The sequence below is a fragment of the Podarcis erhardii genome (genome assembly GCF_964252035.2).
Source record: "Podarcis erhardii genome assembly, chromosome: 3".
Lineage (NCBI taxonomy): Eukaryota > Metazoa > Chordata > Lepidosauria > Squamata > Lacertidae > Podarcis > Podarcis erhardii.
The window spans coordinates 84,565,934-84,591,975 of record NC_138507.1 but is presented as its reverse complement, the minus strand read 5'-3'; the positions used below and the strand labels follow the sequence as shown (position 1 = coordinate 84,591,975).

The 26,042-nt window shown below is 43.9% G+C and overlaps 2 protein-coding genes across 4 annotated transcripts in view; one reads left to right on the top strand and one right to left on the bottom strand.

Annotated features, from left to right (window-relative positions):
• The window catches only part of XPO5 (exportin 5), a 39,989-nt gene extending 24,750 nt beyond the window's left edge, over positions 1–15,239 (top strand). Inside the window, exons 21-32 of one of the 2 annotated variants that reach the window (XM_081856051.1) lie at positions 4,536–4,636; positions 6,295–6,391; positions 6,977–7,113; positions 7,839–7,936; positions 8,584–8,630; positions 9,459–9,553; positions 10,874–10,936; positions 11,096–11,178; positions 11,592–11,699; positions 11,876–12,016; positions 12,218–12,382; positions 13,727–15,239. In XM_081856051.1, coding sequence (XP_081712177.1) covers positions 4,536–4,636; positions 6,295–6,391; positions 6,977–7,113; positions 7,839–7,936; positions 8,584–8,630; positions 9,459–9,553; positions 10,874–10,936; positions 11,096–11,178; positions 11,592–11,699; positions 11,876–12,016; positions 12,218–12,382; positions 13,727–13,864 — 1,273 coding nt within the window. In that variant the 3' untranslated portion in view covers positions 13,865–15,239. Of the gene's footprint in view, positions 1–4,535; positions 4,637–6,294; positions 6,392–6,976; positions 7,114–7,838; positions 7,937–8,583; positions 8,631–9,455; positions 9,554–10,873; positions 10,937–11,095; positions 11,179–11,591; positions 11,700–11,875; positions 12,017–12,217; positions 12,383–13,726 lie in introns of both variants that reach the window. The other variant, XM_081856050.1, reaches the window with a different exon arrangement.
• A 376-nt stretch (positions 15,240–15,615) lies between these two features.
• Positions 15,616–26,018, bottom strand: POLR1C (RNA polymerase I and III subunit C). 2 transcript variants are annotated; one of them, XM_081856086.1, is made up of 9 exons: positions 25,889–26,018; positions 24,784–24,855; positions 22,928–23,035; positions 20,313–20,445; positions 19,700–19,816; positions 19,306–19,455; positions 17,714–17,863; positions 16,845–16,961; positions 15,616–16,278 (listed from the first exon to the last, which is right to left on the bottom strand). In XM_081856086.1, exons 3-9 carry the CDS (start codon positions 23,009–23,011, stop codon positions 16,160–16,162), a joined length of 870 nt encoding a protein of 289 aa, XP_081712212.1. In that variant the 5' UTR covers positions 23,012–23,035; positions 24,784–24,855; positions 25,889–26,018; the 3' UTR covers positions 15,616–16,159. The 2 variants fall into 2 exon arrangements, with proteins under 2 accessions (XP_081712212.1, XP_081712211.1); XM_081856085.1 differs by lacking the exon at positions 25,889–26,018 and adding an exon at positions 25,564–25,844.
• Positions 26,019–26,042: the final 24 nt, after the last annotated feature.

The following is a 26,042-nucleotide window of genomic DNA, read 5'->3' as shown; positions in this document are numbered from 1 at the left end:
ATTTTACACTCTCTTCTTTCACCAATTAACTATCTATTTTTACTTAATCCTTTATATCATTTCTGCTAAGACCACAAAACTTCATTCCAACATCCTTCTAACATTCCTTAATTTTACAATGTTTCTGTAAATAAACTTTAAATTTCTTCCAATCTTCTTCCACCAACTGTACTTGTGGGAATTCTAACAGGAGGAGGTGTCCCCAAATTTCATTGAACATAAAATTAAACACAGCTTGCTGCCTCCACTCGTTGTTGTGCATGGTCTCTTTACTCTTCCTGAAGAAAGAAATTGGAGAGGAGAGTGCAAATCAACCTTACTCAGTAAAGTTGTTTATGGTGGTCTGGGGAACATTGAGATGACTTGTTCCCCGATCACTAAAATGGCAGCACTCGTGAAACCGTAACAAGGAGCAATCCTGACAGTCATGGTATATGTGGGTTATCAACAGCATTTGAGAGCTTTATTAAGTAATACTAATAATAATTTTATTATTTATACCTTACCCATCTGGCTAGGTTGCTCCAGCTACTCTGGGGCAGTTGCCATGAGAAATGATTTCAGTCTCCCCCATTTTTGTCTTCTTGAAGATTATATATTTTTCATGGAGGAGAAGGCTACTTGCTATGATGACTCTGTGCTGCCCTCAGTATTGGAGGTAACATGCCTCTGAATACCAATTGTTAGGGGAATAATGTTGCACTCATGTCCTGCTTTCACTCAGTTTCCCATATGCTTGTGGCTGGCCATTTTGAGAACAGCATGTTGGCCTAGTTGGATTGTTGGTATGATCCAGCAGGGCCCCTCTTGTGTTTTTATGTTCTTAGAAGCTGTGATGGCTAACAGTATATAAGTGGTGTCAAAAATCCATAGACAACAGACATCTAACGAAAATGGGTGGCAGTGTGTGTTCTGATTCTCAAACTGGTTATTACTTCCAATTCCCCCCACCCCCCAAAAAAAGATGGAGATTATTTGACAAGGATATTATTTCCCTGGCTTCTTGTGTGCTTTCTCCAAGAAATAGGGTAAATGGGCACTTTTGGACAGGAAACTAGGCTAGGTGAGCCTTTGAACTCATCTATAATGGCAGCACCATAGGCTCTTGTGACTAGCAGTGGAGGTGATGTCATCTACTAGAATCAAAAGAGTGTTAAACAAGGGATGGGAAGTGAAATCATTAGGGTTTGTATTTTATTGTAAAGCCCACATGGAAGTTCTTTGGCTGGCCAATTAAAAATGTATCTAATAGAGCCTTGACCATGGTAATCTGTATTTTTATCTTTATCCAACCTGGGAATAATTATATCAAAGGGTGGCATATGAATTGTCTAAATAAATATTTTCCTTTCCTTTTCCTTTGACTTGGTTGAATTGCCAAGCATTTCATGGCAATGGCACCAGTTAATGCACAATTTTCTGCTTAATGGAGCTTACAGTAGCCAATCCATAACTACATAGTTTTTTGGATGCTATTGTGATAAAAGGCCAAGAGCTTCCACCTTTTTATGTTAACAGCTCTCAGGTGAACTTAGCTTACACAATTATTTATTTTTTTAAAAAAAGGAAATGGGAGGGGAATCAACTATGAGCTTGAGTAGGCCCTTGCCTGTGCTGCCTCAGACCACATTGCAGCACTACTGTGAATTATGGCAGCTTGCAGGGTGATGAGAATGTCAAGTAAATGGTTGCACTTGTTCTTCTTTGGGGTTTTTGCATGGTGCCTTGTGCTCAATGTGTGGCAGGTAAAGCTGTGGATACAGCTCACAGTCTGCACAAAGGTAACAAATGTGTAAAACACTCTCTGCTATGCCCTTGAGAAGATGAACAATTCATTATATACCCTTAGCATGTAAGTAGCGTAAATATATGGAACGCTTTTGTTTAGGGAATCCATGCTTAACAGTTATATTGGCTTCATATCTGCATCTTATTGGATATTTATAGTTTTGCTCTGTTACCTACTAAATGCAGAATACTTCCTTTTACTCCCCTTGGTACTTCATTTTCCCTAACCACTTCAGCTTTTATTGTTTTGTTGCAGTTTTTATTTTGTTAGAAGTTTCTGAACCAGACTAATGGTTCCTTTTGTAGAGAGCTCATGAGACCCTTTGTGCTCACCTACCGTCTCCTGGCCCTATGAGATCTTTATGCACAATAGTGAATGAAACAGGTTAGCCTGTATGCAGCTATGGGACTGTTCTGTGATTTGGCATGTAAGGACTTCACTAATCAGCCTGCGGAGGCCATCCTAATACTGTGAATATACAGAATCATAGAGGGAAAGAACAGTCTGGCAGAATGGGAAAGGGATGGGGAGAGTATGTTGGAAAACATTGTAAATAGGCAGCAGTTTGCAGGGTGGATTGGGGACTGCAGAAGGCAATGGGGGCAAGCTTCTGCTGAGGGGAAAGGTTTTTCACTGTTTTACTTGGGTTTTAAAAAATGTAATGCTCATGTGGCCTTGGTAAACATTCTCCACATCCAAATTGGCCTTCAAGAGTCCTAGTAATTATTATATTGGATCATTCTGGAGACATTAAAACACACCAGCTAAAATCTTGCATTGATGAATGTGTCACATGTTAAATGGCCTTGCTTTAAACCTAATGTGTGGTAGTACATACATTGGTAAAATCATAAGATAGTAAGATGAACTTTGAGATCTACAGGGCACTAAATGAATAAAACTTGGAATAACTTGGAATAATTTTTCTATCTGTTCACTGCTATTTCCAGATCTTAAATTCTATTCCACATTAGTTTTTGATAGTAGGTATTTAAAAAATTCTATTTTGGCATATGCAACAGCATTGGCCTAGTTTCAAGATATGCTTCAAAAGACTGACCACTGCGAGCTAGGGTCAGCCACGTTATGAGAGTATTCCTCAATAGAGCACTAAGCTGCAGAGGTGAAACTGACTACCAGTGTCCTTGGCACACCTGGCCTCACCAGCAAGGATCTTCATGATTTATTGCTGAGAGCTTCATCCTTGCACTTTAAGGAAGGCATATGGTATTGTACAGAGGCCAGGCTGTGGCGTTCATACTCTGTTTATGCATGCTCCACAACCATGCCTCCTGTGCTTCCTATTCTGATGTTGATCAAATACTTTAGTTTGGGTCTGACCCAAAAGCCACCTTAGCTACAGCAATAAGATTTCAAACCAGGCTTAGCAAACAACATCTTTGTAAGTGTTAACATTCGGCACTGTGAAAAGGGTTCTGGTTGCCATATTGGGATGTATAAGACCTCTAAGGCAGCATTTCCCCATTCTCTTCACAGTTAGTATTCTCTTCAGGGTAGCACAAATGATTAAACAATAAAGTCCTCTATATAGTGTTTGCAGGCTTTTGCCAAAACACGTCATCACTTAGTCTTCATAATACGATGCTTCTCCTCTCTTGCAGCCTCTGTTAGCACCCCTTGAAATGAATGCGCAGTTCACACCTCAGAACTATTGTTCCAGGCTGTCTGCAAGCTCAGGCAAACATCGCTGCATTGGTTGCACTTTGATCACATTCTTGGAAGGTTTTGTCTTCACAAGCATAGAGACTTCCTTTAGAGACTTCTAAAAATGAAAGATGAGACTCTGGAGGGCAATTGAGAGGCCTGCCCCTGCCACCCAACGTCCTAGTCCTTTGTTACCCCTGTACCCTCACACTTTGGGGGGAAACGCTGCTCTAGAGGGAGATACTGAGTTACCGTTGATCACCTCTAGCAGCAGGTACAGTGGCATTGCAATGTTGGCGGAGGCTGTTGGGCCGTTTGGCTGCAGAATTTGTGCTGTGTGCAGTTGCCGAAGCCCTGAGTGGAGGTCTGTGGTCTCAAAGGAGAGAGGTAGGTGAGACAGAGACCCTTCTCCCCACCCCACCCCCACTCAGATGACACATCTAGCAGGTGAGGGACCCTGCGATAGCCTTGATGGCAAGAGAGAAGCCATCGGGGGCTGGACGGAGGCTCCTCCCTGGCAGCGTGGTGTGGACAACGCAGAGCTGTTCTCCTTTTCAGGGGGTCATCTCTCTGCCACACAGCTGCTTATAGCATACGAGCACATCACTTAAGAGCTGTATATTCCTCCAGCGTCGGCTGCCATTGCAGGGACTGTGATCCCTCCTCGGAGAGGCACTCTGTGTCTTTCAGAGGTGGGATGGCCTCTCCTTTGCTGCTCAGCGGGTGCAGAGCAGTTTGCTAGAAGTAGAATTTGCCTGTGGGTTCCAAGGCCTCTCTCCGATTGTGGCCTTTGATGGTGTCATTGCAGCCAGTATTTCAAAGGGCTGAGGTGAGGTGAACAGAGGGCAACTGTTGTGTGGGGCAGTTGGTACCCTCTGTGTGATAAAGCGGAGACTTCTCCATGTCCCCAAGAGAGTATAGTGATTTTATTGGTAAGGAAGGGGGATCCCATGCACAAGTGCATGGTCTCGCCTTCCTCATCGCCAGACACAGGAGCTGTTCGTAAGATGATGTTGGCTTCCTGCTGCCAAGCAGCTGTTAGGTACAACTTGTGACTATGGAACATCCTGCTCTCTTCCAGGACTCATAACAATCTGTATATGCCAGAGATGGTGGCCAGGTTTGGGGAAACCTTTGCAAAGGCCTTAGACCTGCTGGAAGTGGAGAAGAATGCCATCCTAGGTAAGTATCCCCTTCATTGCGCTTCTACAGCTTGTGTGTTAATCTTTGCAGCCGCTGTGTTCTCTTCAAGATGCAGAAATTGTTACGTTAGCTGCAGTCAGGGACATTCTGCTTAAAACAACCATACACTGCATTTCTCTAGCTCGACAAGAGTTTGAAGTAGGCCTAGGCAAATGTAGTTACCCAAGGGTTGAGCTCCTGCCTGCTTGTCTGCTGGCCTGCCATGTGTGAGAGAGAGCAATATTTTTTGTGCAAGATTTTTGCTGCCTTGATTTTTGCTGGGAACAGGAATAGGCACCATGTCATATAATGACTATGGAAGTAATACTAAACTGATTTAGTGGTGCATGCATGAGCAGGAAGGAGCTGCCCTGATCCTTGGGCTGCCCACACACAAGAGAAAGACCTCAGCAGAATTTTGTTTTACTTCCCATGAAACATGGTTTGTTGTTCTGTACAAGCCAGAGTCTGGAGTTTAAAACAAATTCATTTCCCTTGTGTCACTCAAGATATGTCCTAAGCCTTTGATTTGCCTAGTTATTCTAGCAAGATCAAAGAAGTTCCTGGCCCAGGAGAAGGGCTTTTTAATTTCTAGCTGACTTATTTGCCATCTCCTGGCTCAGTTGAGGAGGTTGAATTGGCAGGTACTTTGGCCTAATAACACACAGCCCATCACCAAGAGGCTTTCCAGATCTTAACTCTCAACCTCAAGGGTCAGGAACCTCCAGCCCAGGGGCCTAATGTGGCCTTTCGGGTGTTTCTGACCTCCCCACAGCCCACACGCCTCACAAGACTTTTTCCGCCACCCTCCTGTGACTGGATGTGACTGGAATGTGTCCCTGAACTGTGGTACTGCCTCTTGCTTGGTCTGGATGGAAAGGAGGGTGGGTATGTGTGTCGAAACCTCTGACTTGCAGGGCTGAAATGTGGCCTACTGTACAAAAAGAAGAGTCACATCCGTTGCTGCTCCCACTTACGCCTCTAGCCCTGCCCCCACCATTGATATGCATTTGCCAGAAGGTTGCCTATGAGTGAATGCAGCCTTGGGACTGAAGAAGGTTCCTTACTTCTGTTCTAAATCCACCACATTTTCAGAGGAGGGTTGACTTTTAGAGATGATCTGTACAATTGTGACATGGAGCTGGATTCTAATTCTGCCTCAGGGCCACTTCTTACATAAAGCTTACAATGTGGCTAGCTCTATGTACCTATGTAGCCTGTGCTCATGTCATGCCAGGTAGAGACAACTGCTTTAGATTTGTTTTGCAAAGGATCTTCTAAACCATTTCAGGCACTGATGCATCTTAAGTTATAGAATCTCTGACACAGGTAGAAATGTATATGATTAGAATGTCCAAGTTGCTTTTGAGAAATTGTTAAAACACGCCAGCTTTCTTCTAGTTCAGCTTGAGGTAATGTGACTAAAGTATCACATTTTTTTCTGGCCTTCCTATCAGTTTTTAAAGCTGTAGCAGCAGCGTTGCTCTAGATAGACCCTGCAACCCTGATTATATATCCACATCTGTGTTTGCTGCTTTTGGTGGCTCCCCAAACAGTCTCATTACATGATTTCCTGTAATAATGCTTTTTTCTTCCATTAGCATTTCATTGTCTTGTTGAGATGAACCTATTCACTGATAATATTTCACTCTTTTTAGGCCTTCCTCAGCCCCTGCTGGAAATTTATGACTCTCCTGTCTACAAAACAGTGTTGGAAAGGATGCAGGGCTTTTTTTGTACCCTGTATGACAACTGGTAAGAACTTCAATGATTTAGGAAAATAAACTTGTGGAATGCACAAAAACAGCAGCAGATCAAAAGGCATACAGTGCAGTTTGGTGCCCTTTAACTACTATAATTTCTTGTCTCACGAACTTTTATTACCTCATTCAATAAAACCATCACCGTCCTGGGAGCTGTTGGTGCAACCTCACTCCCACCACCTTCCCTGGGCCTACTTAAAGACCTGTGTGCCCTTAGGGAAGCCAGAAACAAGGAACCTCAGACAAGGAAATGGGCCATCGACTCCTGAGGTTGGCCTGAGAATATTTTGTACCAATTGTTTGTTCTAATATTATAAATGTGTAATCACCTTGGGTACTTTGGCCCTTGGGACAAAAGGGCTGGTATCAGTTTATGTCCTGCCTGTAAGCTTTGTAGGAATTTTCGACTGATCACTGTCGGAGACAGAATGCTGGACTAGTTGGACTTTGGTCTGACTCCAAAAGGCAATCCTCCTTTTCACAAATGAATAAGCAAACACAAATCTGTATCTTCAGAGCAGAATGTCTTCCAACCTTCATGTTTGTTGTCTAAATTGAATTGTCTTTTGAATTGCAGTTTCCATGTCCTGGGGAATGCTGGCTCATCAATGCAGCAAGATTTCTACACCGTAGAGGGCCTAGCAACTGAGCTGCTCAACTCTGCTTTTCTCAACCTAAACAACATCCCTGACTATAGACTCCGCCCCATGCTTCGTATCCTTTATCTGCTGTTTGTTGCTAGGTTCTCCTTCCAAAATCATTTTTTACTTCCTCTCTTTGTCCATGACATGAGAGGTCTTATTTTCAAAATAGCACTAACGATTTCCTGCTCCTTTTGCCATCCTTCTGCACCTGACCACTCCTGGTGCAGATAGTTCACTTCTCAGAAAAATATATGGAAAAGAGCATCTTCAGAGTATCTGGAGGAGGCATGTCTGCTAGGGTTTCAAAACAATATGGGAAGAAATGGCTCAAAATGGTTCTGGCTCTGTGTCTAAGTTCGAGATTTCCAATAGAGTTCCCAGTAAATGATTTTCATGTCCAAACAACCACAGCAATCATCCTAGTTCTTCATCTTCACTTTCAACCAAAATGGTAGGAAGCCCAGTTTGCAGAACTTGTGACCCTCTTTTCCGAATTCAGCCCTCCAACCATGTATTGTGGCCTGTCATGTGTTTAACTCCCTTGTTTTGCAAGGAATAAAAAAGCCTGTATAAATCAGCCTTTCTTCTCTATTCAGATTTATGGAGCATTTTAAGTAGGAGCCGTTTGTGCAGTTGCCTGTACTGATCAGGCTTTGGGATTTCTGGTGGTGGAGTTGGTCTCCTAGTCTGTTTATCATTAAAGGAGAGCTTCAGCCGCAGGGCTGGGTGGTTCAGTAGTTTGTAGTGTGGAAATGCTAATGCTTATGCTGGACTTCTTTAACTCGCTCCACACAGGTGTGTTTGTGAAGCCCTTGGTGCTTTCCTGTCCATCTGAACACTATGAATCTCTTATCTGTCCTATACTTGGACCACTCTTCACCTACTTGTATGTGGTAAGAAATAGCATGTTTATGACTTGCATCAATTGCTGCTGTTACTGGCCAGGGCTTCCAGACTTTGCTGTTGTTCGGGGTTCAGAAATGTATTTGTTACATCTGCATCCTGCCCCTTCTCCAGAGAGCCCTGAGTTTCACTTCAGCAATATCGTATGAAGCAGGTTAAACTGGGATATGGTGGCTTGCCCAAATACCTAGGTAACACTATCATTGGGGACACATTTTAACCAGGTTTCCTGCATGCAAGACAACCCTCTAGGGACTACTGCACCCTGGCTCAGGCTTCAGATTTTAGCCCAACAACAAGGTCTAGGAGGCTTCATACTCTGTAGCAAGGTGAAGCTTAGTGAACTCTCAAAAGCTGAAGGGGCTAAGAGGTGCAGCTGAGCAAAATGTCTTGCAGGGAAAGGGAAGGCTTTCATGCCCTGCATAGTTTTCTGCCTATTTCTATAAATAGCAGAATCAGAATTGATGAGGTGTTACATAAGGTGATGAGGTTTGCATAATTTAAATGGATTACCAAATTCAGTTTTTATTGTCACATAATTTGGGTTCCCTTGACATGGAACACACACAGCCCTGAGTGTATCTCATTGATTGCCTTCATATTATGCTACTGTTCTTTCTTTGTTCCTTTCTGTCAGAGGCTGTCCCAAAAATGGCAGGTGATCAACCAGCGAAGTGTGCTTTGGTAAGTGTGATGGCTTAAAAGAAACGAGGGGGACTGCTACTCAAAAATGCCACTTGATGTCTGCACTACTGCAGTCTCTCTTGAAGGGGGCAACCAAAGCCGTAACATTTTCTAAAACACCTAACACCGACTAAAAGATGTGGGGAAATTAAAAGGTTTTCACCTTGTGCCCAGAAGTCAAAGAATTCAGAATATATTTTCTAAGGAGAGTGCTCCAAGGTCTGGGTGCCGCAACCAAAAAGATCCTTTCCCATGCTTCCTCTGATTGTGGAAGTGCCTAGAGAAGGGCTCGACCGACAGTGTCTAGTATCAGGCAGCTTCATGGGAGTACAAACAGTCTTTTAGATTACCTGGGTCCTAAGCAGTTATGGTTAAGACCAGCAGCTTGGATTATGTTCATAAATAGGCCAGAAACAGTGAGAGATGTTCCTCGCGGCTGTATTTTGCACAATTTTAAATAGCCAGGTACTCATCAAAGGTAGCCCCACATATAATACATTAAAATAGCATAACCTGAGTGTTCTGAGTGCAACAATAACAAATACCAGATTGCTTTTGTCCAGGGTAAACGGACATCTACCTGAGCTGTGTTTTCTGTCACACATAACCATTTGGGCATCAAAAGTAAAGGCTAGATCTAATTGCACCCCAAGTTATGAACCTGATCCTTTAGGAGAGTGCAGCCCTGCCTAGGACAGACTGAACCTCACTGCCCAGGACAGATGAGCTACCCATCAACATTACCTTCATCTTGGTGATGCTATCATGCTCAGCTTCAGTTGTAGTCTATCTTGCGTTTTTAAAATTGATCGTCTTTTCCTTCAGCAGTGACGAAGATGCAGCAGATGACAACCCAGAATCCCAAGAGATGTTAGAGGAGCAGCTAGTTAGGGTGCTTACCCGAGAAGTTGTGGATCTAATTGGTGAGAGAAACTAGTAGGTTGCATGAAAAGCCTGGGCCATCTTTGGTATGTCTCTCTGAGCAAAATAAATTCCAGTAGTAAGTTTATTCTGGGATTTGTGGGACCACAGTGGCTTGTTGTGACAATTCTTAATCTTGTTTTTCATGCTCCAGAAATGCTTCCATTGCCAAAGCTGTCATTTTTCAGTCTTACACCGCACATCCAATTTAGGCCTAAATAGGGTCTAGAATACTGGTTCCTTGGAAGTTTATTAATTCCTTAATTGGGAAAAATGGTAGTGAGAGACAAGCTGCCCAAAATGTATGGCAACAGAGTTGCGCATGTTGTACAGCACACTATATTTTCACACAGGGTGGCATCAAGGCCAAAACAATTCTGCCAGCACCTTGTGGAATCTGATAGCATGACCTAAAATGTGGCCCAGAATCCTTTGGAATATGTGGCAATTTTGCAGTAGAGGGACAGGACTTCCTTAGCAGATAAATGGCCGTAGAAATTGTTCCCTGAGAATAAGGAGTTTGGAAGCCACTGACCTAAATAATTGCCATCCTTTTTGGAATTGGGTCTTACAGCTTCCTTTGCCATTTGGTTTAGGTGTCCAGGACACATAACCAAGCAATAGCTTTTTTCTAGTGACCTCCAGAGTGCTTCATATGTAGGTTTCCAACCATAATAAACCTCTCACCCTGATGGGAGACTTGGAGGAAATACTGTTCCATTTGAAATGCATTTTGCTCTGCAAAGGTGGGTTTCACTCCTTTCCTCCTTATTATACATTATCAATATATAGTAATATCTTCCTATAGAAATAAAAATGCAAGGCTGTCATCATGCATAGCTCCCATTGGCAATCCCATCCTGGATTTGTGCAAAGTCAGGGTGGGGTATGGTGTTGAAGATGTGAGAGGAGAAAGATGCCGGAGGTTCCCACAGGAGTGGCCAGTGTGAAAGGGAAACTGCACAAAGGATGGGAGAGGACACACGAACACGGGGGCGAAGGTGAAAATGAGTACAAAGTGAGACTGGAGAATGGAAGAGAGGTGGTTTTAGAAATGGGGTGGGGAAGGTGAAAAGTGAACTTAGTTGTTGCTTCAGGTGAGAAGGTGAAGCCCTAGGAGGTTAATGTGGAGGAATGGGAGGGGGATTGGCTAACAGAGTAAGGAGGGCATGGCCTTCAGTGCATTGATATACATTATAGACATATAAAGGCATTGCTAAGGAAGAATTAAGTTGGGTAGTCCTGAGGGGGGGGTTGTAATGTCTTGTAAAGTTTTTTTCTGTGAATATCTCACATTCCCCCCCCCCCCGGTGTATTTGCAGCTGTTTGCTGTGTCGCAAAGAAGGGTGCTGAGCAGAACAGTGCTGTTGCTGCAGATGGAGATGGTGCGTAAACGGATTGTCCTTTCTGTTCCACATTTGAGGTCTATTCTGGATCAGATTAATCATTAAGCTAACAAATCAATGGGCTCTCAGTTTCCCACCTCAGCCAGGAAGCTGAGGTTCCATGAAGAATGCATTCACATCGCCTTTTCCCCCCCGTAGATGAGGAGATGATGTCTACAGAGGTGACTCCACCATCTAATTCTGAGCTCACTGAATTGGGCAAGTGTTTGATGAAGCAAGAGGTAAGGAAGCTGAGCTTCCATCCCTTCCCCATGTTGTGTGCACATTTTGAAAGAGACTTTCCTTTAGTAGACCCTTCTAAGCCTAAAACAGAGCTCTGAACTTTTATTGGAGAAACCCTTGGCCTTAGAAATTCAGTAACAGTTGTGAGCTTCAGTCAGCCAAATGCGCCCTCCACATATCAAGGCTCCTGGGCAAATCTGAGTCCGAGATGGCTGATTGTCCTGGACGAACTGGAAGGGCATCAGGGAGCTTTCATCGCTGATATGATCATAAATCCTTTTTCAGCCTTTTTTACTTTGGCCTCCTTCAATATCACAGCACATTGTACAATACTTAGACTCAAGAGCCTTTGTTCTCAGGAACCAAGAACAAATCTCACAGGCTGCCACGTGTCTGTCTTTTCTCTCTCCAGAATGTCTGCAGTGCGCTGCTGGTTACAGCCTTCACATCCCTTTCATGGAAGGATACATTGTCCTGCCAAAGAACTACCACAAATCTGTGCTGGCCGCTGCTTAAAGAGGTGCTTCCATTACAGGGGCTAGTAGGGTGGAGTGTGGTGAAGATGAATATGGCCAAGAGTTAGTGATTCCTTTTGGGCACAGTGTGCATAGTATGAGTGAATCGTAGAAAACGCCTTTTCTGGGAAGATGGGTAGAATCTGGGTTATCTTGCTACATGTTCATCTGTCTTCTGTAGGCGCTTACAAAGAACATGATGATTCCTGAAGCAGTGACCTGGTTTTTCAGAAGTGTACTGACAGGTTTACAAATACATGGGCAACACGACGGGTGTATGGCAGCTCTCGTTCACTTGGCCTTCCAGATCTATGAAGCTTTGGTAAGGAAATGCAGGGGAAAGAATTTCTCTTTCCCTCTCTGTCTGCTGCCATCTTTGAGGATTAGTGGTGATGCAAGCCCACTGAACCAACCCCTATGACCTGATTTGGATGTGGGAGGGAGGCTCTTAATTTCCCAGGGCTTATGTGTTGGTTTTGTTCTGGTAACAATCCTTGTTCACTATCTTCTTTGCTACTTGAAGCGTCCACGGTATGCTGAGCTGAAAGCAGTGATGGAACAGATTCCAGAAATTCAGAAAGACTCCCTGGAACAGTTTGATTCCAAGCTACTCAACGTAACGCTACAGAAAGTAACAGACAAGCGCCGGAAGGACCATTTTAAACGCCTGATCGCAGGCTGCATAGGGGTAGGTTGTGGCATCAAGCAGCACAGAAACAGCTCTCTTTCCTACCTCCAGGGGAAAAAATGGAACCATGTTGTTGTTTTCATTTATTAATTGCTTCCCATGAGGCATCCCGAAGCAATTTACAACTCTCTCTACCTAGGCTACTGTTAGATCAGTGACAGCTTTTTTTTAGCCTGTTAGCCCTGACTCTAGGTCCCACCAGCCTCGGGTTAGTCACAACAGTAGCAAAACTCAAATGCCTTTCTCTTGAGATCTAGTTCTCTTTTTTTTTAAAAAAAAAAAAAAAAGGACCTAGGCATGTATTGGCTGCATGGATACAGCTTCAGTGCAAGATCCACTGTGGTGTAATTGTTAGAGAGTTTTGGACTAGGACTTGGGAGACCCATGTGTAAAATCCCCACTCAGCCATGAAACTCATGGGGTGACCTTGGGCCTGTTGCTCTCCCCCAACCTAATGTACATTTGGGAGGATAAAATGAGGAGGCGGAGAACCATGTTTGCCACTTAAAGCTCCTTGGAGGAAAGATAGGATATATAATAATAAAAATATTAAATAAATAATCAGAGTTTGAAAGCACAATATGCTGATCTTTAGAGCAAAGGTTAAAAGTACCTCTCTCATAGCTTGTGATCGGTGGCAGGCCAACTGTTAAGAATGCATTAGCAGGGAGAAAGGTAAAGGGACCCCTGACCATTAGGTTCAGTCGTGACTGACTCTGGGGTTGCGGTGCTCATCTCGCTTTATTGGCCGAGGGAGCCGCTATACAGTTTCCAGATCATGGGGCCAGCATGACTTAAGCCGCTTCTGGTGAACCAGAGCAGCGCACGGAAACGCTGTTTACCTTCCCACCGGAGTGGTACCTATTTATCTACTTGCACTTTGACGTGCTTTCGAACTGCTAGGTTGGCAGGAGCAGGGACCGAGCAACGGGAGCTCACCCGTCACAGGGATTCGAACCGCCGACCTTCTGATCAGCAAGTCCTAGGCTCTGTGGTTTAACCCACAGTGCCACCCACGTCCAGCAGGGAGAAAAGTCATTAGCAAAGATAGCATTTTGTTGCTGGCATGCAGCAAGTCAACTCTTTGTTTCAACGAACTGGTAGAAGGATGTTGGCAAGGCTTAAAGTTCCTTGCAGACACTTGAATTGGCTTTGACCCTATCATGGCTCTACCACCAGTAGCCCAGGAAGGTTGAGTTGTTACAATCTCACAATTAAAGGGTTGTGGCAAAATGAAAGTGTTGTATTGGCATGGGAGATATTTTACTTTTTCAGCAGAGGAAATTCTACTGGAGTTATTGTGCATGTGCAATGCCTAATGGAGACTTCTCTTGTTCCTTACAGAAGCCCCTTGGAGAGCAATTTAGGAAGGAAGTTCATATCAGAAACCTTCCCTCTCTTTTCAAGAAGGTGAAGGCACCCCTGGATACAAATCCATTGGATAATGAAGATGGAAGCCTCATTGCGCTCTTTGAGCAATAGAAGCTCAGGACACTTTCACTACCCCCTTTTCTATTCTGTGTTCTTTCACGGTAGCCATTTGCCTACTTTGTCTACTCTTCCCCCTGTGTTTGGATTCAGCTCTCTCACTGGCCCCCCAGCTCTTTCTGCTTCGGAGGCTGGAGGACTGAGTTCGTCACATCCCATCTACTACACAAAACCTGTTGGATTTCCCTATTTCCATTTGCAGCTTTATTGCACAACCTCATTTTCCTTGGATGGAGCCTAGCCATTCAGCCCTATCAATCAGTGGACCAGTTCTGTCGGAACTAACTTTCACATGGGCACACAATGCTTTTCCAGCGAAGGCAGCATGCTGCCAGATCTCTACTATGTCTTCAATCAGGATCCCCGCACTGTGGCTGCCTCAATATGGCACTACCAGAGGACTCGTCTGCTTCCCTTTGGAAAGGCCCAGCTCTTCCAAGTTAACCCAAGTCTGCACACTGAGCATTGCTGAACCCGCCAAGTCTCGGCCGACTTCAAGTTTCTCTAGAGAAGCAGCACTCTACCATATATCCCATCAAACCGGAGACAGTTCAGGAACTGGTGAAGTCTCTCTTACTGTCAGTTTGGCTCAGCCGTACCTCAGGAAGCCTGAAGTGAACTATCGGTCCTCGTTTGGCCTAAGAACATTATAAAAATCGTATCCTAGCTTGAACTCTGGTCTTTGCTGTCAGAAGCCCGAGTACTGTAGACGACAATAGCCCAGGGATACTTTGTGCTGGTCTGAAATACTTAACAACAACTAGGATGAAATGCTGCATTTGGGGGCGCAGCAGCAGAGTTCTGGATTATCCTCTGCAGTGCCTGATGGTTCAAAATGCCTCCAAATCGGGCCTTAAAGTAGGTTAGGGTTTGCTTGTATAGCATAGGATTCCTAGCCCGCTTTAAAGTTTAAATCTTCAGCACTAATTTGGTCTTTGCTTAACAACTGCCGCAGTAGTTTAGGTGGAGATGCAAAAGAACGTTCATTGGAGAGAAGTACCGGTATGTTTTTAAGTGGCTTTGCAGTGCATAGATCTGGTCACATTAATAGAAAAGTGTGAAGGAAGCAGGCCTTAAGCTGGTGTTCAGATCCTCACTAGTACCCCCAAATCTACTCCAACTTCCGTTTACCCTCTTAAAGTCTTGATCTCAGTGTAACTTTTATTAAAACAAAACTGCCACGACAAATAGCGTTGAAGTCTAGCCTAACTGTATTTATTGTGTCATGAGTATATTTTTAATTTTCTGTGGCCATAATAGAAAAAATAAAGAAAGGGGTTTTGGTAGGGATGTTGTATCTAAAGATGTCTCCAATCAATTGTGATACACCTCTGAATGTCAATAAAGCTCTTTCAGTTTTATACATAAATTCTTGGTCCTGGGTTTATTCTCACTAATTTGCAGTTCTCACTGCAGCAACTCTTCTCATGTTTGAATTTTACAGCAGCTTTTTTACTATGGCAAAACTTTTGTAGGTCAAAAGCGGCACGATTACATTTGCAGCTGGAAAGCTCACCAAATCTATTTAGTCTAAATAAAGTTCATTGCTAAAATTATCTTGGCTATTCATTCTGAATATGGGGTGAAGATCCTTCCCTTAAGCAGATAGTTTATCACGCTCCTCAACAATTGAAATTGCCAAACTACGTATAAGCTATTAGATCAATAATCAGCCCAACTGCACCTCCGTTCATGTATTAAAATAAAGCAGAAGATAAAAAAATCAGCTTACTCCATAGGCAGTCGAGGCCTCAAAAATTATTTAATAAATAATAGAGAAGCTCAATGACACCATATTTTTTAGAATTCTGCTATTTGAGTGGTAGAAGAATCATCATAGGCATTAGACCTTACTGTGTAGCACCTTTGAGATTATCCATCAATATACATCAGTGGAAAGTTAATGGCAATTCTCAGAAAAGGTGGTCCTGTTACAGGTCTGATGTAGTCTTTAAAAAAGCAACTTAGAAGATATTGCAATTGCTGAAGCCTACCCATCTTCTGCTTGCAGGATATTTTTTAGCCACTTATGATATATCTGGCAAATTTGGTCTTTGCAATAAGCTGCCTAGTGGCATCACATATTCCTACCTTTTCAGCCACATATCAAACTGAGTGCCACAAAAGTAAAAGGTACACAGCCACTTGCTTCAGTCTTTCACATCCGTGGTAGAGGGTCCGTTTCTCCTTGTCTATTGACCCAGACTTGGTTGACGCCCTCCTTCATGACACAGCTGCAGCGATCCCAACCAAGTGAATCCTTATGCTGAACTTTTCAGAAAGAAAAACTTATTTCTTTTGGATGAATTTAAGCTCCTCCAGGAACTGCTGACACTTTCCTATCAATACCTTGATTGCTTCACTCATCAGAACATCTGGAGGCAAGACACCTGTTGACTCAACAGAAACTGAAGAAACGGGATAGAATTAGATCCAAGGTTGCCAGTCCAGGCAAGGCAATTCAATTGGCAACATAATGCCTCAATGCACTGTGTGGTCTTATGCTCCTGTTAATAACCCTAAGAATTCAGAACAGTCTTAACATCCAATGGGGGTGGCGGGAAGAGAGGACATTTCTGCTCTTTGAAAATCTTTGTTTTTGTAACCATCAACCACGTGACCATCAACAACACTTAACTGTTTTTAGATTTTTAAGCACGGTTGAGGGGTAAGCTTAAACGTTTGAAGACTGAAATCTGGTGCTAAATCTGCAATCCCGACTGTTCAGAAATAACTCATATTTATGACTTACTCTCAGGTAAGTAGAATTAGGTTGCAGCCTTACTCGGCTAAAATGATTGCCAACTTTGTTTCACATCATTACATACATAAACAGATTTTATATAGAATTATAGGTAAAAGCATAGAAAACTACTTGAGGCCCCTTAGACGCATGACTACCACCCACATTTACTACATATAGTAAAATGTCAGAGAAAGGGGCAGCAACAGAAGCATTTGAAGGCTTACTCACAGATGTAGTGATCTCGCACCCGAGCCAAGCGCACAAGGTTTTTCAGGTCATTGTGACGAAAAATTTCTCTACTGAATGTGTCCAATCGAGCGTTAGCCACTCTTGCCACTTTTTGCCCTAGAGAAACAGACCAACACTTAATATGCTAAACAGGTATGCTAGTGTGTTTACTGAACATTCCCTCTCTACTGCTGAATTATGACCCTTTCTGCATCCCAAAGACAAGGGACATATATTCTAATGAGGAAACAGTTCCAAAGAATTTCCTCAAGGCCAGAGCAGTGGGGCCAAAGGTGGCATTTTCCAGGCTAGCCAGAGGGCAATTACAGTTTAATCTTATTATGCATAACAACAGGCCTCAAGGGAATTTTACTCCCCAAGTATGTGTGCATAAATCATATTACTATTTTAAGGAACTCACCAAGACCTCAAAGAGAGTTTTCACAAGCTAAAATTATCCTGACATATTGATGGTCAGATAGGATAGGATAGGATCCCTGAAACATTGTGCAGACAACAAGCAGAAGGAAAGAATCGTAGCCCCAAGTTTTCAATTTCTACAAACCACACTCGACAAAATACCTGGGTGGCAAGGTGCTGTAGGCCAGAAATGAGACCTCAGAAGAATGCACATTTACCCAGACTTGGTATAGAGATGGGGTATCAGCCTTTCTGGTTTTCTCATCTCAATAAACATAGCCTCTGATTTTTGCAGTCTAGGGTAGAGATTGGCCCTCCAGAAACTGTTGGATGCCAAGTCTCTCTCATCAGTCCCAGTCAGCATGGCAAAGTCAGAGATGATGGGAGCTACAGTCTTAACAGCTTCTAGAGGATCACAGAGTCCTCAAAGGGGAGGAGATACAAAATACCTTTGATTTCCTGGACCTCAATAACCCCAGCAGAAAAGCAGTTCTTCAGCCTCTCAGCTGCTTCTCCTTCGATAGGCTGTAGTAGAGTGATTTCTGGCAATAGCCGGTAACTGGCTGTAGCCACTGGAGAAAACTTTGCATGGTCTTTACCTGAGTAAAGAGAGTGTTCATTAAATAAAAAAATCGGAGAGGGACAGCCAGTAAGCAACATGGAACTGTTGTTTTTCTTTAATCAACCACCTAAACTTATATACACAACCAGTTCCTTGGTGGTTAATAATTCAAATTACCTGCACTACCTGAAACAGATTAGAAATCAGGTCATTTGGAATTCGAAACAGAGAAAGAATCTACTTCTGTTGCCGCATGATGGACCACACACATATGGACTTTCATTAGCTGCAGAGACATCCTTTGATATCCATTTGCTTGTGCAACAGGGCTTTCAGTTTCTCCTCTCCCACTTCAGTAGCCCAGGCAGGTGCCCCCTAAAATCTGCTCCAGAGAGTCACCCAATCCCTGGATTGGTAGAAGATAGACTGGTGGACTCTTTTTGAAAGACCTCCACCCTTCAGCATCAGACACAGAATGTTCACAGCACCTAGTTACATAAACCCATCAGTATCTTTTACGCTAGGAAAGCCCTTGCTAACTAATTTGAGTTTCCAGTACAGTGGTACCTTGGTTCTTGAAACTGATCCATTCCAGGATTCCATTCAACTCCCAAACTGTTTGAAAACCAAGGCGTGGCTTCCGATTGGCTGCAGGAAGCCGCATCGGACGTTTGGCATCCAAAAAACGTTCGAAAACCAGAACACTTACTTCCGGGTTTTTGGTGTTGAGGAGCAGATTTGTTTGTCAACTAAGCCGTTCAAGAACCAAGGGTCCACTGTACCTATGCTAATCCAGATTGATTCAAATGATTCGGAAAGGTAGACTTTATACCTGACATGTCAAACTGGTAACAAGGCTGATTAACATGTCACATTCCTAGACACAAAAAACACCACCACTTTCCCTCCAAAGCTACGTACAAGTATCTAAGGTTGATTGGTCAACCTAAGTTCTAGGATGCTTTTCCTTGGCTGTTCCACACAATTTAGTCTTTTACCTTATGAAAATGGAAGCCTATAGTACCAGTCCTGCCAATGTAGATACAATTCCCATCCTCAAAATACTGATATTTGGTTGTTCAGATGGCAACCTTTTTAGGTGCATCCAATTGACATGCGATGGCAGACAGGAGCCAGGAAAGTAACTCCTGCACAAAAAGGTCGCCGCCTGTACTTTACACAGCCCAAAGGTCACAGGCAGATCTTTAGCAATGCAAAGAAGTGAGAACTGCAAGGCCTCACTATGGACCAGAGACAAGCTTCTTCCTTAAAGCAAAGGCAAACTACTGAAGAACAACCCAGAATGCCCATTCCAACAAACCAAAGACATCCTATCCTCTTGTAAAAAGGATATTAGCAAAACACATCTTGTAAATCACCAAGGAGCAAATACTAGCCAAACCCAGAAATCTCAGTGGTCCCATGCCCCACATTTCCAAAAAGTTTGCCAACTCCACCCCAGCACTCCAGCTGCCTCACCAATGCCTTTGACGCAGTGCATAAGTACATCGATCTCTTGGCCGGGCCGCAACTGGGCAATGAGGATGTCATCATGTACAGGACGGAACTTGGCATTCATGTTGTCGGCCTGAGAGCCCAGTGGCACCCATTCCATGTGCTTGCTGTAAACTGGAAAAAGAAAAGGCCAAAAAAGACTTGCGTCTATAACAAGGCAGGCAACTGAATCAACTCTTAACTCCTCTCTCCACAAAAGGAAACAAACAATAGGCTGGAAGCTGGGGAAGGCATAAAGCAATTAATAATGCAAAGCAAGCTCTTGTGGTGTCCTCTCAGAGCTTCAGGAGTGAAAGAGCAAAGGGACTGGGGACTGTCTCTCTCATGACACTAACAGCAGAAGAAGGAGCAGCTTTACCTTTATGGTTGATATACAGTTCGTTAGGGTCAGATGATTCCTTGGCTGCCTGAGGATTCCTGTGGCACTTTATTTTCAACTGGAATTGCAGAGTGTTAATTTCATCACATTCATCTTCTGCAAAAGGAACAGAAGAATAATCTGAAGCTACCCTGAGCGACTGCCACTTCCACTGGATGCCCAGGTTCTTCTGGTGCAGGGGATGGCTAATCTTTTGGGAGGCCAAGCATTGCATTGACCCACAGTCAACCACTGGAGGCCAGGAGTCAAAGTGGGTGTGGCCAAAGTGTAAGAGTGGGTGTGGCCGAATTCTAAGGGATGCCTTTTTTTAAAGACACATTTTGTTGGGGCACAAATACCTTTTGGTATTACGCAATCAAAGCAGTGGAGTCATGGGTTAGTAAAATAAAATAATGATACATTTTTTTACTGGACAAATTGTGGAGGCGGCTACAAAATTCCTTTTGGCATTGTAATATCACAGTGGAAAGGGATCAGTAAAAAATAAATAAATTGTGGGGGGTACTTAGTGGGTTGTATGAAGCCTGTAGACTAGCCTCCATTGTTTTAATGTCTGTCCTAGCCAATGGGATCTTCCACAAATTCTTCTCACCTTCACTCTTGTATTCAAAGAGGCGAGGATCTGCACAGATAGGGATCAGTCCCAAACGATGAGCTAGAATTTCATCCTGCACAATGGAGGTGTTATTGTACACAAAGACCTTCTCTACGGCCATGGTTGGCACCTAAGCAAGAGTAAAAAAAGGTCATTTCAAATCAATATCCAGACACATTTCCTCTCAAAGCAGCAGTCCTCAATAAAGAGCTACAGCGATCATTTCAGCCCTACCTGCATTGAAAGAGGCCGTGGTGCAGCTGCTCCTAAAGACGCTAGCTCTGGACCCTTTGGATCGGAACAGGTATCAGCCAGAATACCCCTTCTGGGGGAAGCTGATGGAGAGGGCCATGGTGGGGCAGCTGCAGGCATTGTAGGAGGACAACTTGGGACCCGTTTGCCTGTGGGATCACCTTACCCCACATGTGCCCACTCAACTCCTTCAAATGGCGGAAATGGAACTACTACAGATGCCACGTAATACTTTTTTGAAATAACTTGGTTGTTTAGCGTGTGTAAGTTCCCTGCACTTTGGAACTCCCTGCGCCTGCTAAAAATTTTCTTGTTTAGACTAGCCCAGCCAGATGCTTAGGAAGCTATGGTAATTTTAATCTGTTTCCATGTTTCAATCTTTGTGTGTTTTAAAGTATGGCTGTGATTTTTTCTCAGTTTTGTTGTTTTATCTTTTTGTAAACTGTTTTGCAGGGGGTTTTTTTACAATGAAGTGGTGTATAAATAAAATGAAAGTTTGTTTAAAACTTCACTATTGGATTTTAAATTTCTTTAACCTGCCCTGGAACCATATGGTAAAATGTGGGTAAGAAATCAAATAAAATTAATAAATGAGGACCAGTTTAGTGCATTAATGAGGACGCTGGGCCAGGAAGTTTGTCTACACCTCACCATTAGCAAATTCATCAAGGATGGTTTAAAATATTACCAAGGCATTTTATTTTGAGAATGAGCTTGTGTGATTCAGCAAGTGGCCTATCTACTCCATTAGTCTGTTTGCAACAAAGACTAGCCAAGTGCCGCCAAGAATCTCATAAGCAGAGATGCCACCCTTCATTGTTAGTATGCAATGCAGGGGACTAAGATTTATACTGCTTCTAAATACAGAAAAATTAGCAGGAGTCTTGTGGCACCTTAAATACTATCAAGTGTATTATGGAATTAAGCTATCATGGAACAGCTCAATGGGTTTGAGCATTGATAGCTCAGTTAGTTAGAGGGTGGTGCTGATAATGCCAAGGTCGCAGGTTCAATCCCCATATGGGACACCTGCATATTCCTGCAATGTAGGGGGTTGGACTAGATCAGTGTTTCCCAACCTTTTTTGGGCAAAGGCACACTTGTTTCATGAAAAAAATCTCGAGGCACACCACCATTAGAAAATGTTTAAAAAATTAACTCTGTGCCTATATTGACTATATATAAAGTAACTCTCTTTAATAGGCATCAAATAAACACAAAGAAAGTATTTTATAATTACTTTATTATGAAATAGTAAGTACCGTATTTTTCGTCCCATAGGACGCTCCGTCCCATAGGACGCACCTACTTTTTGGGGGGGGGGAAATAAAGGGAAAAAATTTTCAGGGCGCCCCGCGCGTCGGGCGGCAGGCTACAGTCCGCAGCATGGGGAACCCTCTGTTTCAGGGCGCCCCACGCGCCCCCCGGGTGCGCAAGGCCTCCGAAGGGCGCCCCGTGCTCCGTGCTGCCGGCTTCCACCCACAAGCCTTGCGCTCACGGGGGGGGGGAGATCCCCCGGGTGCGCAAGGCTGGCCAACACCAGCGCGGAGCACGGGGCGGCCGGCCGAAGCGAGCGGCGATGGGATGTGGGAGGGAGCTCGCTCGCCGCCCCGCGTGTGCTCGCCGCCGCAGCCCCGCCTCTCGTCGCCCGACTCGCCCGCCTCCCTCCCACGGCACACCAGGCAACGTCTCGCGGCACACTAGTGTGCCGCGGAACACCAGTTGGGAAACACTGGACTAGATGATCCCCAGGATCCCTTGCAACTCTACAATTCTATCATTCTATGACTCAAACACATATCATAAGAATTTGAACGTTTTGTGTAGTCACATTGGCCAAGAGCTGTTCCTCGATCCATGCTCTATGAAAGTGCCTAACACCAATGGCCACTGACACATCCAATAAAACACTAAAAATCTGATTTATGCAAATTATCCCCAAATGACTAGATAATCTATACACAGCACCAAGCTTGCTATTCCAGACAACAGTTTTTCTAGATTCTAATGGCATCTGAAATTCGTGAATGTCTGCTTGCTTTCTATAACAGAGAAGTATATTTTAAACATTGCAACATTCAGAAGTGTTTCTATATATTTCAAATGGTTCTCAAGGCCTTCCATCTCATTTTGCCCACATTGGAGTCTTTAACTAACCTGCTCAACAGATTTCCCCCCAACATATTTTTGTATATTTTTCAGGGAAATCTGAAATATATTTATTGTATATTCTAAAACAACTCCATTCTGGCCTTTTTGTACTTGCAGAAAGGAGTAGCAGCCAAACCTGGGCAATAATGTTCAACTAAAGGATTATCTTGCAAGTGTCTTATTAGTTGCTTGGGAAGAGAAATGGATACCTCAGCAAGCAAGATGCGTCGGAAGGCATTAGCAATGGCAGCATCAATCCCCACCATGTCAAATTCCAGAGTGCTTTCATCCATGTGCGTCACATCTACTCTGAAATTCTGTTGGGGACAAGAAGGACAAGTGTTCAAAATGGACATTGTTTGTAGGTTTAATATGATAAAAATGCCATGAAATAAAATGTGGCAAGTAACCCACACAACCCAAGGACCCATGGCTGGTGCTCATTGGGAACCGTAGGGTGGAAGGCAAGGAGACCAACAGTAGGTGACACCAGAGCCAATGTCAGATAGAACCAACTAATTTTAGCTTTGCTACTATCCACCTCCCTGCTGAGTCGTACAAGGACAACACAGAGACCAAGCAAGAGGAGGTTCATGGCCAGTGCTACCCCCTGGACTAGATGTAAAAAAGAAGGGAGGCACGTGAGGACTTGTTCAGGGTTAGGTGAGCTGGGTGGGGCAGTGTCATCTTTTTTCTAAGAGAGCACCCTTCACTGACAACAGTGCAATACGACACAACAGCGTAAAAACTTAATGACAGAATGGGCAAAGGGCAATTGAACCAGAGTGAAATGTTTGAATGAATAAACATGTTTTAACTGCCCTTGGAGACATTATAATGAAGGGGCCTCCTGTATCTCTGACTGAGAGTCATTTGCCTACCACCAGCAGCATCATTCTCAACAAACCTCAAGCTAAGATGCACTTTTTCATTTGTGTACCTTTGAAAAGCCTCCTGCAGCACACTTTAAACCCACAGCCCAGATGCATAGTGTCTAACTAGGCTGACAGCATTTCTGAATTCTTGTCTGAACAGTACGACAGCCTGAACAAAGCTACAAATCATTCCTAACCACTGGTCATGCTGGCTGGAGTGATGAGATTTTTGATCTCAAGCATCTAGATGCAATCAGGTTGGAGAAGGTTGATTTAGAAAGACAGGATATTCCACAACCCTACAGGTTGCTATTTTTGCATGCCCCCACAATCACTGAGTGATGCAAGATTCCAGGGGTTTAGGTGGTTACCCAGGGTTCATGTTTCCTTTTGGAAATGAGGCACAGTGGAGATTGTGGTGTCTTTACAATATATGGTTTATTTACATATATATATATATATATATATATATATATATATATATACACACACACACACACACACACACACACACACACATATATATATACACACACACACACATATACATAACCTGAGCCTACAATGGAGGGTCTTGTTTTTCCCATAGCCGCAGACTTAGATTCAATTAAAAATCAAACATTGATCTCAAATGTTGCTATGAGTCTCCCTCCAGCTTACTGCTGTAGTTCTATGTCACCTCACTGCCAACTCTCAATTCTTGCTTTTGTCTTTTTCCAGTTACCAGTCAGTTGAAGGAGGAGGGCATCCATTTGCTGCCTCACACAGATCCACTTTCCTTTGTTTCCCTTAACGGCTCATCACACTGGCTATCACCTCAACACAGGAAGCTAGCCTAGTTTATATTTTAACACTTGCTGGATCCAGGGGTTAGAAGGGAGCTGCATACAGCCTTCTTCCTCCCACCCCAAATTCATAACACTATGAAGGACATCAGTAGGCACAAGAAAAACTATTAAGAAGAGGTGGGAAACCTGGGGTTCTCCAGATGCGCATGGACTACAACTTCCATCATCCTTAACTACTGGCCATGCTGGCTGGGGCTGATGGAGTTGGAGTCAAACAACATCTGGATGGCCACAGGAGCGCCATTGGAGGGGGGATCCCTGGCCTAAAGGAAGCCAGCATTTTAGAATGTCCAATTGTAAGATGTACTCCAACCCATTTACTTAAGCACCAAAAGTACTCACGTTTTCAAACTTCTCCTTGTCCCAGGCATCATCATATCCAGAGTAATTCCCAGGAAAGTCTGTTGTGTGGACCTGGAAGAAGAAAAGACCACAGCTCAGTGGTATAGCATGTAGTTTGCACCCACAAGGTTCCAGGCTTAATCCCCTGCTAGAGCTAGGAAAGGCTATCGTCTGAAACCCTGGAGAGTCACTGATATGATATGATACCAAGCTAGACAGACCCAGGGTCTGACTCAATGTAAGGCAGATTCAGATGTTCAAAGGGCAGAACGAGTGGCAGATATTCACTTTACGTAGGTATCTGCAGCACAAAGTGAGAGGGCAGAATTCACACGTGTGTTACTGGTCATCTAACGATTGCCCAATAAGTCGACTTGCATGTGGAAAATAGGCAAAACTTCCCAAGCATCTCAGACACATTCATTCAACTCTAACACATCACTTTGTTTTTAATGAAGCCACTTCATATATGCCAACCAATAGATGTTTTCTGTATCAATAGAGTATTTTAGTTGGGTTTTTGCATTGGGTTTTTATTTTGTAATGGACATCAGTCATTAAAAAGACAGTATAAATAATAAAATAAATATATATGAATCGTTGAGCAGGAACTACGCCTGTCCACACCAAAGACTGGCGCCACGCGCACGCAACACGCAGCCCTCGACGCGTGTATCCCTTCCAGTCCCCATGAAAGCCCCACACTAAGCCCTTTAGCTGCCTCCACTTCGGGACCAGAGACTGTCGCTCCTCCGGCATCTTTCCCGCTCTTTGACTTACGTTGCGGACGCCAAACTCGCCCAGGACCACCCGGCTCCGCATCTCTTCCACGCTCCTGGACGCCGCCATCTTCCCCTCCACCGGCTGTGGAAGAAACACGCAGCTGCGGCGCGCGGCATCGAGTTTTGTTTTCAGGAGGAAGGCGGGGGGAGAGCAACGCTTTCTGAGTCACGTGATACAGGCCAGCCTATGGCTGAGGCACATTCATAGACCGAAAGGAAAACACGTTGCTCGCGTTCAACCTGCCATGTTGTGCGTGGCGTCAAAAAACGCTCTATGTATCGGTTTGGCCTAGAGCTGAACGTATATTGGCCTCGGGTGCTACCTGTTAGGCTTTCCTTTTCCTCTCTGTCCGTCTCTCACAGACCACGGCTTCATAGGTCCCTCCTTGGGCAACCTAGGCCGGAGCAACCAAGATGGCGCAAAGGATAGGTCGCCTGTCACGAAATGTCGCGAGAGCTCCTAAGTCTCCACGTCCT

What these genes read in the sequence shown, in the direction of transcription:
- POLR1C (XM_081856085.1), bottom strand. Translation starts at nt 25,632, where the DNA reads ATGGCGGCGTCCAGGAGCGTGGAAGAGATGCGGAGCCGGGTGGTCCTG. An exon ending in GACGCATCTTGCTTGCTGAG is followed by an intron (nt 20,446 to 22,927) that starts GTATCCATTTCT and finishes ACTCTTGCTTAG; the next exon opens with GTGCCAACCATGGCCGTAGA. An exon ending in GGTGCGAGATCACTACATCT is followed by an intron (nt 16,279 to 16,844) that starts GTGAGTAAGCCT and finishes CCGTTTCTTCAG; the next exon opens with TTTCTGTTGAGTCAACAGGT.